Here is a 14,126-nt window from a genome sequence, read left to right as displayed (position 1 = left end):
TGAGGGGTGCAATTTATAACTTTTATATTAGATGTTCTGATGTCCGTTCATCATTAATTCAAAATTTTCAATAATTTTTTTTTTTTTTCAAAATTTTCAATAATAAATTTCACCAATTTTACATACAAGTAAAAAATGGGATAAAATTTACCATTATAATAGTGAAATTCAAATTAATTTATGTTGTGTTTGATTGCATAATTAATGTCTTAAAATTGAAATTAAAAAATAAAAATAAAAAATTAGTTCAAACGAATATAGCATCAGTGAAGTTGCACTGTAACATGTAAAAAAAATGCAAGGACGAAAAAATAATAATAATAATAATTAAAGAGAATTTTGATTCTCACATATGATTGTCCTCATTGTGCAATCAAACTTTCAAGGTCCCATCTTAGCTACTCAAGTCCATTACGAATTTCAGACCTTCTTGGTTAAACAAAGAAATTGGTTGACTATGCTTATTAGTGAATATCAACGCAGCAGATACTGAGATTCCTTTATCTTATATTTATTTATTCAATAAATTAATTTAATTTGATCATACAGATTTAATAACAAATTGAGCTCATACATATCTGCATCTAAAATTTTTATTTTTTTGTGCGTTTGTCAACATTTTCATTTAAGAGTTTATTTTAATCTTACAAAATATATGTTCCATTTTAAATATGTAAGTTTAATTAACATACACAGTGTCTCATCAATAGCTCATTAGTGTAATACATAACCTCTCATCGTTCAAGAGGTGATAATAAAGTTCGAGTCTCCTGTTTTTGTTTTTTTTCAAAAAAGAAACTATTGCAAAATGAAAAATTCTAGAGTATTCTCTGTACCAAAACCACAATTCTTTCCGTCATTATATATGATGTTAATGTTGGGATTTATATATGTTAGCATAACGAATTCCTAATCGAATTAAAATAACATATGTTCCTAAAATATATGAAATATTTATGCTTTATAAAATTAGTGAATTTAATGTACTATGTTTCGATTAATTATGAAAATGATATTATCCACTTGATTACAAGAGATATTTATATATGTATATGATAGCGATCAAGACATAAACATAAATAGTAATCATAAATAGTTCATAGTCGATAATTATGGATGGACTCATTATTAACTAAGACTTGAATTGGATCCGCGTTAAATTGAGATACTCCCTCCGTCCTTTATTAGTAGTCCATTTTTCTCTTTTTACCTATCCCATATTAGTTGTCCTATTTGAAAAGTCAAAGCATCTTTTCTTTATATTTTCATGATTGTCATTTATCTTTTAAAAAAATTTCAAAATTTATAACTATATATATTTAAATTAAAAAGGAAAATTTGATCATTTTAAAAAGGGACAATGCATTAATTGCATGTCCCCTTAAAAAGTTATAAAACAAAAAATGAACAACTAATAAGAGACAAAAGTAGTATATTGTAAGAGCCGTTGTATACAATTGCTCCCTATCACTGTCATGACATTTGACTTTTAAGCATGAGAGAGGTGTAGACTCTTTTATTAATTAGTAATTACTTTAATTTGTATGGCGAAATTTTCGGAATTCATAAACCGGCACTTTGGGTAATTATGTCATTAATAATTAGAGGATTATATTTTCAATATTTGCATCATTGCTACTTGTATTTATTTTGTATTGATTATGATTGATCACAAAGTAAATTCGAAGGTCTCGTGTGTTTTTAGACAAAATGATTTTTTATATATTTATTTATTTAAATTATTAATTTTGTCAAATAAATGTTTTATTCTGATCAAGCCAAAAATAATCAAATCTACCAAAATAAATATATTAATTTAGTAGTCAGATTGATGGCTTTATATATCCGATAGCTAATTATATATATAGGGGTCAAAATGTAACATTGACTTGGAGGTTATTTATTATTTAATTAGAATTCAATTAATTTATTTTAGTACAGTATAAATTAATTTATAAATTAATTGAATTGAGTTCATAGTATAATGAATAGGACCAATTATTAATTTATTATAGTTAACAAAATAATAAGCTCAAAGAATTTTTACTCATAACCCATCTTGATATTAGAGACCTGCTTGATTTGAAATATCACCAAAACTCATTCTCTTATAGTGTGCCTAGGGAACCCCATGCTATTATGGCTGAGTCTTTAGAATAATAGATTTTTGCCAAAGAGAAATGCTTGCATCTTGTGCAGTGATGATGACGTGGCCACACTCCCTGCTGACACCTGTCCAACATTAAAAAATATTAAAACATGGGTTGTATCAATTTGTGCGGGTTAAACCCATTTCTCCTTTATCCCCCTTCTCTCTCTGAATACCTAAAACTATATGTGCCGCAACAGACCCATTTTCATAAACCATATGATCTTGAGAGAAATTCAACGAAGTGGGTGGTTTTATAGTAAAAAACAAAGCCGCCATTTGTGATCGAGCTCCAAATGAATGGTTGAACCCTGTTATTCCAATCTGCAAATTCTGTCAAATATAGGGCAGTAATGTCAAACCAGTGATTGTGGAAAAGAAGAGAGAGATCAGTTGGCTGTTCTTGCTTCTGGATTAAATGATTGGGTGTTTTAATCTTACACATTTGAAGTATTTCTGCAAACACACCAACAATCATCGATCAGGTGCCAAAGATCGAGTTATTTATCTCACTTATCTTGGACTCTGCAAACAGCTTCAACCCGATGGCCCTTTTGATCCTTATTGATCCAAGGTTCATCATATATTTTTAAGGAATTAATAATTGTTGGTTTCAAGTTTCAAGTTTATAGGTATATATAGATCTGAATTGGGGAAATAGCATAGAAGATTTATCATGCTTCAGCGATTCATGCTCTTGGGTTGGGATCTGATGTGCACTAAAATGAAAAAATGCCATTACTAATAATAATAATAATTATAAAAAAAAACTATCAGCACCGAATTGGAACTGGATCGGAGCCCTAACGCCTTCTTGACCTTGGAAGCAGCAATGGAAGTGAGCGATCGCTGCATTGACGGTGAGTTGACGGCGAGCTGGACAACGACGACAACGACGGGGATGGGGATCGGTCGGAGTTGAAGGAATTGGTAGGAATGTAGGTGAGAGGCTTCCTGGTGGAGGTGCGGCAAGCGGCAACGAAGATCTCGTAGGTGGTGTCGTGGAGGTCGGTGGCGGAGAGAGTGGGCGCGAGGTCACCAAATGGGGAGGGGAGAACGAAGGTGGTGGCGGCGGCGGCGGCAGTGAGGCTGAAGCGGGCGCTGGTTTTTCTGGGCATGCTCTCTCTCTCTTGGATTGGCGGAAGAGAGAGAGAGAACATATTAGTGCCAAGGAGAAACGGGTTAAACCCCTACAAATGAGTACTACCCATATTTTAAATTTTTTTTGTGTTGAATAGGTGTCAGTAGAAAGTGTGGCCACGTCAGCAGGGAGGATGAACTTCATCCTCTTTGCCAAATCATCTTTGCTTGACCTATAGAGGCAGAGGATTTCTCAAAGCGAGATCCTGCCTAAAAAGTGAAGTGGAGTTGTAACTGAAGGCTGTTACAAGAATGGTATATTCCAAAGCATTCGTTTATGAAAGAATTTAAAGTATATTATTTTTATTTTGTCTATATATATATATATATGAGATCCATGTATTACGTAATAATTTTTTTAGAAGATAAGAAAAAAATTTCTCTCTAAAATTTTAGGATTAGTATTATCATCAGGGTTAATGTTCTCATTTGATGAAGGCTCTTACAAATTAAACTCTTCAATGTCATTTATGCAAGCTTATTGGTGATTTATATAGGCAAGATCATTATAAAAAAGATGGAGATCTAAGGAAGAGACATCTAACAAAGAGATCTACAATAAGTAAGAACATTCACTTTAGAGGAGAGATTTAAGATTTACTAAGTTTTATATCCTTAAATTGAATGGGTTATCACATTCTTCATGCATAAAACTTGTCTCTGCACATGAATCAAAATATTTATTTGAAAATCCCTCCGACAATTAAAACTCACTCGGGTAATTCAATGATTAAGAAACCCTAGGGTACCCGTATATTGTATAAAACTTCCAATCCCATATGAGGCGGAACCCACCCAGCCCGTTAGCTTAAGCCCATGAAAATCCCAAGTGCTCTCAACACGTGTATATATTTGTGTGTAACTCTTACGATATGTTCTCCACTTTCAAACGCAATGGAGATGGCCTTTGCAATTCGCCTATTCTTGTTTTAATATTTATGGTCGGTTTGGTATGCGTATTTTTATGTTAATTTGAAATAAAATAAATATTTTGAATAATAATTGAAAATATGATAACATCCATTTATTATAAATTTTTGAAAAAAAATTATAAAAAAAGAGTTATAAGTTTAAAAAATATAATAATTAATTAAAAAAATCATTTAAGAATTTTTTTTAAAATTATTATTAATCGTCGCACCTACAAATATTGAAGTATGTAAAAATATAAAATTAATGTTTCGTTTTGATAGTCACTATTCACAAGACGTATGTATATTACTTTATACTTATTACTTAGATATCCCATAAAAACAAAAACATACTGTAAAAAACAATATGTTACCAACCAGATCCTTGTGGAATCGAGCACAAATTAAAGGCTTACTTGTGTCAATTGGCACGCGTTACTCAAATCGGACACGGAAACTTTCTCCTGCAATGTTTGAGTATCAACTATCAACGGTTTATAGAGAGAGAAAGTAAGAAAACTACAAAAATTAAAGTTATTTTCTTCATATATTCTCCACACACGCACAGTTTTTCCGTTCATTCATTCATATTCCATTCCACTTCACACACTCAGATATATACCTACAGTATTTTGGCATTTTAGGTCTTTACAGAGCAGATCTGACCTTGCTTCATGTTCTTATTCAATCTCTGATCACAAAACGCCCATTTCCGCTGAAAAACCCTAACCCAGATTCATCGATCATCACCATGACTCATCCTCCTCTCAAAGCCGTGACTCTGACACACGTTCGCTACCAAAAGGGTGATCACTTTGGCCATTTCTTGGCATGGGTGTCGCTAGTCCCTGTCTTCATCAGTCTTGGTGGGTTCGTCTCTCACTTCATGTTTCGCCGAGAACTCCAAGGCATGTTCTTCGCTCTTGGTCTAATTTTTTCTCAATTCGTCAATGAATTCATCAAGACATCAGTCCAACAAGCTCGTCCCGAAACGTGTGCCCTTCTTGAAATGTGCGATTCGCACGGGTGGCCTTCCAGCCACTCTCAGTACATGTTCTTTTTCGCCATGTACTTCACTCTTTTAACCTACAAAAAAATTGGGAATTTGATTAGAAAACAGATGTGGTTTGCGGGTCTTGTTGTTTGGCCTATGGCACTGCTCACCATGTACTCTAGGGTTTATTTAGGGTACCACTCTGTTGCACAGGTATTCGCTGGTGCTGTCCTGGGACTTGTTCTTGGGGCTCTATGGTTTTGGGTGATCAATTCTGTGCTGATACGTTACTTTCCAGTTATTGAAGATAGTTCATTTGGGAGATTGTTGTATGTGAAAGATACTTCACACATACCCAACGTGTTGAAATTTGAATATGATAATGCAAGAGCTGCTCGGAAACATGTGTCTTACAAGCGAGCTGAATGATGAAGGACCAATTGGGTAAGCTGGTTTTCAAGATTTCCCTGTCTAAATTAGCTGCACTATGTAGTTAATTGAAATATGTTAGTATAAGATGTTGCTTGATTTTCTTCGGGTTCTAATTCCACAAGTTGAACAACGTCTTTAGCACAGTTTGATGTCACAGGGTTCTTTTAGCATTTGACCTTGCAATTATACTTATTACATGATAGTCGGCTTATGCTATATAATTTTATATGATGTGGCCATGCAATTATACTTTTAGTGTGGTTTTTGGACAGTTTTTTAATCACAATTTGAGAGCTAAATGTATTTCTACTGTGTTTTGTTCAATTAACGCAAGGGAAATGTGCAATGTATGCCTATCTACTTTAAGTAACTTGTGTCTCCACTAACTTCTTAGGTGTTTTGTGAAATTTTAAGGAGCTTGTGTTAGAAAAATTCTTCACAGTTTTCTTAGATTTTTAGCCGTGGCCCCAGTATGGTAGGAAGGAAAAGTTTTAGCATTAAATTCTGCACTTAGATCATAGATGTATTAAGAGGTACTGCATTTTGTCGAGTTCATGGAGTATTGATGCAAGACAAGATATTTGGGCGTGTCAAATATAATTGCTTGACACACATACAGACACATATATGTAATACTGAGGGTAAGGGGAAGGGAAGACCAAAACTAACATGGGCTGAGATGGTAATAAAAGATATGATGGCATGTAGTTTAGCTGAAGTTATGTGTGGGAAACATGATTGATGCAACCAACCAAAATAGTTGGGGGAAGGCTTTGTTGAGTTGATTTAATATATTTTTATTTATCTCATGATATTAGTTTTTAGAGTACAAGGTACAATTTATTTATTTTTTTAAAAAAGCAAGTTTCAGTCTTTTTAGTTTTTATTGTCAAATTGGACTCGTAAAATATTACTAATTTATATAGCATAGGGTGTTGTTCAGAAGGTATTATACTTTTTAAAGTTTTCTAGTGCCCAGTAAATTTCAAGCACCGGGAAAATGAAAATTAATGAAAATTTTATTTTGATACAATTGAAAGTTTTGGCTTCCTTTTGTTTATGTGGATTTAAGGTTCTTTGTGTCCATGGTGGATCCTTTAGATTGAAGATGGTGAATCTTATTCTATCTTATTTATTCTACATCAAGAGTGCATGGCTTGGTGTTAGAAAAACTATCCACTGCTTCTATTGTATAGAAACTTTGGTATACTTTTTCAATTGCCCTTTTTAGCTATTTGTTTGTTATTCTTTTTTTCTCATTGTTATTTGCTGAAAGGAGTTCTTTGTTGATTATCTATCAGTTAATTTATCTTGTTGTCGCAGTATGTTTGGGGGGTTTGAAAATGCTAAGTGTTAGAACCCAACTGGATAGGAAGGGGAGAAAATAAAGTATATGATGAACTTGAAAACACAATGCATAAGAAAAATGAAAACAGTGAATTGCATTTTACAGATGAAAAAACCACTAAAGCACAAGGAGACACTAATAAATGACTTAGTGTGAATCTGATTCTACTTATAGAGATCATAGTCATATCATTTGGATTATTCTGGACGAGTTCTAACTATATATTCATTATGCTATACTTGAAATAGAATTTTTTATCATCTTAAAAAATTAGTGTGAATCTGATTCTACTTATAGCACAAGGAGCCACTAATAAATGACTTAGTGTGAATCTGATTCTACTTATAGAGATCAGAGTCATATCACTTGGATTATTCTGGACGAGTTCTAACTATATATTCATTATGCTATGCTTGAAATAGAAATTTTATCATCATGTATGTCCAACTTATATCCTGTATGCCATTATGCTTTACAGTTGAAGTTTTGGGTTTGTATACACGTTCTGTTGAGGAGGTTTTTCCAAATGAGTTTGTGTATACTTTTCTAATTGACTCTTGCGGCCCTGCCCCATCCTCTCAAAGGGGGAGAAAAACAAAGAAATAAAATAAAAGAAACGAGCGAAAGATAAAAGAAACGTGTTAACGGGTCAACCTATAAGTGATGAACATTTCACTATAAGTAGAATCAGATAAACGGCTTTGTGCTGCCTTTTCTTGGTGGAGCGTGGAGTCAATCATTTTCCTCTACCTACAGAAAAAGCTGAAAAGGTAAACTTTTTGGTATATTTGCTGTTAAAAGATTCAGTAATCTTTATCTGAGGTCAAATCAATTTATCTTTTTAGCTTTTCTGGCGGCCACCTATTAGGAAACTCTTGGATTTTCATTTACTCTTTGCACCTCCCTTGGGGCCTGGAGGATTAATTATTTGTGGACCAAATTCATTTATTTGAACGCACACGTTCGCGTGTCTCATTATTACAGAGTTGGTGATAACACCGAAGCACACATAAGATATTTTAATCAAGTATTAAAGTGTCTGGTTGGAGTGGTTTCTATCTCTATTTTTACATGAGCAGTCTGGGAAGTTTAATATATCTAAATTTACTTGTCTACATTTCCAATGAACAACTGAAATACCTGGTGATTGTTGAGGAATAACATCCAAAATTGAGCTAAGTTATTGTAGAGCCAGTTTGGGATTACTGTTGAAACTTGAAACCACTTAAAAGTTAAAAGCGCTTTTTATTTTAAAAGTAGATGTGTTCGGTAATCAAAAAATTCACTTTTAAATGGTAGAGATTTTAGCCCACAAGAGCTTTTAAATGAAGCTAAAATTTTTAGCTTTTGAAGCTGCGTTCTAAGTAGAGGTTCTATATATTAGGTAACTGTTTCTCCTTGAAACAATTTTATCCCTTTTTATTTTCTATAAAGACAATTTTGTCCTTCTTTTATAAAGTCCTACTATAAAATATAAGTACACTATATTAAAGGGCATTATTTTAAAAATTAGGAATAGAAGTGCTTTAAACAATATTGTTATCAAACAAATTAAAATGTATTTTAATTATGAAAAGTTCTTTATACAATGCATCACCAAACTAATATGTTTTTTACTGACAGCATTTCTACTTCAACTTTACTGATAAAAACACTTTTTTATTTTATTTTATTATTATTTTAGTTTATTACAACAATAACGCCAAAGGGGCCTGATTCTTTCCTTGGAAAAAACTTGTCGGTCCTCCTATATGTCATGTTATTCGCTTTGTTTTCTTATTTTTTCCACCATATATTTCTTCCTACACTATTAAGTCCCTTTTTTTTCGTTATTAGTTTATTATATTTTAAGTTTTATTTTTTTTAGACCAAAATGGTAAAAATAGGATTTATGTAGCCGAAATCAAGTAGTTGGAAAAAGGTTTTGTTGATTTAATTTATTAAATTCTTATCTTTTATTTTATTTTATTTTTTATTTTTAATGTCTAAACATGGACAGGCAAGTTAAGTTAGGTGATCTTGATTTCTTCTTCAATGCTATAATTTGTACAGTTTGCTTCTTGACATGTTCATTTTGGTGGATTTGGTCGTTTAATCTTCTGCTGGATGGGAGGTGGCTTTATGATTCTTACTAGGTATTACAGTTTTTCTTTTTGTCACATGGTCTATGGTAGCTGTTGTTGTCATGCTTATTTTGCCTTTTATACAGTCCCAAACTTGGAAAAGGGCTGTGGCAGGGGCATACATCTGATGCATGTTCTGTTTCTCACCACTATGCTGTTGTGTATGGTCATTTGCTTGAGTCAGCCTGTGTTTTGATCTTGACATTTTGTAGTATTTTACTTTCATCAAGTCCAGCTCATTCTTTTTAGTGATCAGGTTCTGTTCTGGCACTCTGGCCTTTGTTATGGCAGAAGGGAAGGGGGAGAATAAAATAGGAAAGAGTTGGATGTATGGCCATGTGTTTACTGAATGCTGATTGACTATCTGATTGATGATTAGCAGAGGAAATTTTCAGAAGACAGCTGGAAGGCAAATTGTGTTCCATTTAGTGAAATGCTGGCAGATGAGAAACATGTTATAGAAAATGTTGGCATTGAGTTAAAAAGGATGTTAATAAAGATATATGGAATACTTTTGTGAGAAGTTACAGATAGCAATTTTAAGGACAATATGAGAGAGTTTGCTAGATTTCACTCTTTTATAACTAAGATTAGTGAATAGAAACGAATACACTTGGGAAAAGTCATAGACAGCACTAAGTAAGGTCAAGATGGAGAATGCTACAAGGACAGGAAAATGCGAAGGACAAAAGTCCAAATTATGTTAGCTGCTCGTTCAATGTGTGGTGGTGACTCCAATATTGCTTAGGACTCTGTTGAAAGAATGAATTTCTGCTTTAGAATTCTAATCTTACCAAAAGAAAACATATTTGTAATGTTGGGTCGCCAGATATACTTCCAATCAACTTTGAGTTCAGATAAAAAAATGGGCATTTGCTTTAGCAAATAACTTTTTCCTAAAAATTTGTTGTTGAAGAAAGATCTATTTGACGTCAGTCTCTCCCTCTGCTTTTATATTTGTGAGTCGAGAGTACCTATATGGTATTTCTTGCTTTGGCTACAGTGCTTCATTACTTCATGATTGTACAAAGTAAAAAAGACAGGATTAATTTAACATGCATTGTCTTGAAACACTTCCATTGTTCGCTCTCTTTTTCAGAGAGACGCGCACACTCACTTTTAACAGTGTTGCTGCCAGACAGCTTGCACAAAACATTCATGCATGCTTGCATTGACTGACAGAACATGAAGCTATTTTATGAGTGAAACTGGAGGAAGTTTTTGCTATTTCATATTACTTCCATCATTTGAAGTGCTCTCGTTTTCTTTTTAACAGGTGTGTTGCTGCAAATTCGTGAACGAGGATGTTACTTTTGCCTGCACGAGAAGATACATTCAAATAAATGCTATTCTTGTCTGAATCACTATGTTTAGTAAAAATGTGGATGTGGTTGGAAGGACTGGGACTAGAATTCAGGCAGCTTTTTTTATTTTTTTAAAAAAAATCATATTAGTTTAGGAGATACGACACTATACTTTAATATTGAAGGAGCAGTTAGTGATGGCCAAAATCATTAGATGCTCAATGTAGAAACTTCTATATTTTACTTTGCTTTTCTATCACTTGGATGTGTTTCTTATGGCATTTAAAATTGTGTTTCTACATTAACTGTTTGATGGGTGGTGTTAATGCTATGTTGTTATTGCCTCCATACACACACTGTGCCAAAGGAATTAAGCTTGGTGTGATTATAAAACCTGCGAAATGTGATACAGCTAAATTCTTGCCTTAATATCAATTTCGACTGTGTCCAAGTTGAAAGTAGTATTTATATTAAATCCTTGGACTAGGTAAATGTTTGTATACTTGTGACTGTAGGGGTTGGCGTTTATTGGACAAATCCATCACTCATATGTGCGAAGATGGTAGTAAGCTTCCATATAATTATCACTGGTGGAATATGAAATCATTGAAACAATAATCTGCTTTCAACCTATTTTAGTCTCATAGTAAAATTACTTGTCTATGCTTCTCCCTCCTACATGCATCATCAAAGAAGGTAAATGTGCAACTTGTGTTCATGGTCTCCCTCATCAAAGAAGGTAAATGTGGAACTTGTGTTCGTATGGAAGCGCCACCACCAGAGCTTATGGAAATGGATCAACTGGGAGCAGAATTTGGTGCACTAAATAAGCTTTTTTCCTTGAAGAAAGAAGATTGTATAAATTTGTGAGGTGAGTTATGTCTACGTTTGTTTATGCCCTTTTTCATTAAGCATAGTGTATTTTTGGAAGGTAAATCAAGCATCATATAGGCAACGGGCATTCAACTTCTATCTGGAATACATGCCAAAGTTAGCTCGTTAATCACTCAAGGATCATGGTCTTTCATTCCCTTACCCTTACCCTTATCCTTACCCTACCTAATTATATGTGATCAACTATATTCATAAACACTTAAATATAAAACACATGTGCCTCCAGTCAATCCACAAGCATTGGGATAAAAAACAACATGGAACTGAGACAGAATGTTCAACTCTACTAGAACACGGTCAAAAAAGGGGATTAAACAGAAGCCTAAACTCCCTTGATTATAGCATTTTATACAAATCAATTTATACAAATCGATCAATTAATACATCAAAATCAATCACATACTGTACTCTATACACAAACCTTAATACTGTAATTATTGGACTAAAAAACCCTAGTTTAATTTTGATGTTCATTAATAAACTCACTAGTAAAATCAAAATCAAAATCAAAATCAAGGTCGGTGAAGTCTAATTCTGGAATATCTTCAAAAAGATCGGACTCCATCAAATTAGACGAACAAGCACTCGCACTCGCACTGGCACTCGCCATGGCCATCTCGTCGGCTCGAGCCACCACGTTGTTCCTCAGCACTTCCAATGCAGTCTTGTAGTCCTCAAGCTCATTCAACCCTAGTTCATCAATCTCCACGTCCCACCAATTCCTTTCACACTCTTCCAACACTTTTTCTTCAGGAGGATTTTGGGAGAGGAAGCGGTTGAGGACGGCATCGACGGACGGGGTTCCAAAGGCATGAATCTTCTCTGCGGCAGGGCACTTGACGATCACGGCAACATTGGCACCGCACAAGGTGCTCAATTCAGCCGCTTTTTTGAACAGGCCGCCCCTGCGCTTGGAGAAGGAAGTCATTAAACGACTTTTCTTTTCTATTTTCCGGATTTCGATCTTACGGCGTCCCATACCTTTCTTCTTCGGCTGCTTCTCCATCACACATACAGTTTCACACACACAGTGCTTGCAATTGACGGACTGCTGATGGGGATGATGAGATTTGGTAGGAAAATTTACGAGGCGTAGGGTTTTGAAGTGAGGGTGAAGCCGGACCACCTGCTTTATAGACTGAGGGTGAACCGTTTTTTTTTGGGCAAATTACAATGACCTCCCCTGAGATTTGGCATAATTGCAACTAAACCTAAAGTTTGCCGAATTTTTGCAAAGACCTTCCCATTAGAATTTGGGTTTCAGGCTCAATATTATATTATTAAAAATGTTAAAATATTTGAGTATATCAAATGACTCTTTTACCCCCAATAATTGTTATACTTAATCAATATATATATATAAGATTTACCTAAATATATATATATATATATATATATATTTATTTATAAGAATATATATATACACATATAAATATTAGTAAAATACACGTGCGATGCACGTGATGAATGTTTTCTAACTTATATAATTTATATTTTTTAATTGTTTATAGTTTTATAAAAAAAAAAAAAAAAAAAAAAAATAGACAACATAGTTTCAGGCTCAGAATGTCTTAGAGAGTAATAATTGTTATCTCAAAAGAAACAAAATAAGATTTTTCATTAATGTATGAATAAAAACTATAAACATTTAAAAAATATATGAAAATTAAATTCTATACTTTACAAAATATTCATAAATAAATACTGTATAAAAATTTTATATATTATAAAATTCAAAAGGGTACGACCAATTTTTAGATTATAATAATTGTCATCTCAAAAGAAACAAAATATATTAGAAAATCTAAAACTGTAACGGTTTGAAAATAAAAGTATTCCTAAATTATTTATTTATCAATCTTTATCTTTTTTGCATATCTCATTTCTTCATGAAATGAATCATTGTCAAGTGTCAATTCTTTTAATTCTTCCACCGCAACATAAGTTTTCATGACTTGTTGTTGAGTATTGTTTATCTTCACCAGAAAAAAGAAAAGATTTTCCCTTGCAGCTTGTCACTTTGTTTCTGAATTCATCATATGTTGTAAAAAAAAAAACAAATATAATTAAGAGCTATTGAGAAATTCAAGTAAATATTTTATTTTTAATTTAATTAAAATTTTATGAATAAGGGTGAAAAATTAACTCAATTTATAATTGTAATAAATCATGTAGTGAACAATTTATTAATGTTTGGTAATCATTGAACACTGTTAGGGTTGCAATGAATTTTTTTAGATAATTTGTAATTTGAATTAAACACTTTAAATTAATTTTTTTAAATTTTATTAGGTAATTTGTAATTTGAATTAAGCTCCTTAAATAATTTTTAGGTAATTTTTTGTTTATAAAAACTTTTTTTTTTATATTAATAAAAAAATACTGAAACGTGTGTTTATTATTTCTTTAGGTCTATAGTTTTATAAGAGACTTTCATGCAATCCTTTTTACTTAAAACCAATGTGGAACAAGAAAAATGAATTTTATTAAGTAATTTGTAATTTTAATTAAACTCTTTAAATTAATTTTATATTAATAAAAAAATATTGAAAGCCAAAAGGCCAAGAAGGTAGTACTACATTTGATCTTAGCCAAAAGACCAAGAAAGTTTAGCCAAAAGGCCGACTCAAAAAAATTTAGTACTACACACTTGATATTAGCCAAAAGACCGAGAAATGTGTGATTATTATTTTTTTAGGTCTATAGTTTTTATAAGAGGCTTCTATGTAATCCTTTTTACTCAATACTAATGTGGGACAAGAAAATTGAATTTTATTAGGTAATTTGTAATTTGAATTAAACTCTTTAAATTTATTTTTATAAATTTTATT

General features: G+C 32.6%; 2 protein-coding genes across 3 annotated transcripts; one reads left to right on the top strand and one right to left on the bottom strand.

Moving 5' to 3' along the window:
* The first annotated feature begins 4,637 nt into the window (after window positions 1-4,637).
* LOC132293440 (lipid phosphate phosphatase gamma) lies at window positions 4,638-10,706 on the top strand. 2 transcript variants are annotated; one of them, XR_009477833.1, is made up of 3 exons: window positions 4,638-5,638; window positions 9,027-9,109; window positions 10,374-10,706. XR_009477833.1 is itself a non-coding variant. In XM_059790925.1 (2 exons), the coding sequence occupies exon 1, from the start codon at window positions 4,952-4,954 to the stop codon at window positions 5,621-5,623; it is 672 nt and encodes a 223-aa protein (XP_059646908.1). In that variant the 5' UTR covers window positions 4,639-4,951; the 3' UTR covers window positions 5,624-5,638; window positions 10,374-10,706. The 2 variants fall into 2 exon arrangements, 1 of the variants encoding a protein (XP_059646908.1); XM_059790925.1 differs by lacking the exon at window positions 9,027-9,109 and having other exon boundaries at window positions 4,639-5,638.
* Window positions 10,707-11,605: 899 nt separating this feature from the next.
* Window positions 11,606-12,415, bottom strand: LOC132293441 (agamous-like MADS-box protein AGL62). The gene has a single exon (XM_059790926.1). It carries the CDS (start codon window positions 12,299-12,301, stop codon window positions 11,753-11,755), a length of 549 nt encoding a protein of 182 aa, XP_059646909.1. The 5' UTR covers window positions 12,302-12,415; the 3' UTR covers window positions 11,606-11,752.
* Window positions 12,416-14,126: the final 1,711 nt, after the last annotated feature.

This window comes from Cornus florida, unplaced genomic scaffold (genome assembly GCF_030987335.1).
Source record: "Cornus florida cultivar Cherokee Brave unplaced genomic scaffold, ASM3098733v1 CherokeeBrave_3.0.0_Hap2_Chr02, whole genome shotgun sequence".
Classification (NCBI taxonomy): domain Eukaryota; kingdom Viridiplantae; phylum Streptophyta; class Magnoliopsida; order Cornales; family Cornaceae; genus Cornus; species Cornus florida.
The sequence above is the reverse complement of the archived record's forward strand: the minus strand, read 5'-3'. Positions and strand labels throughout refer to the sequence as shown.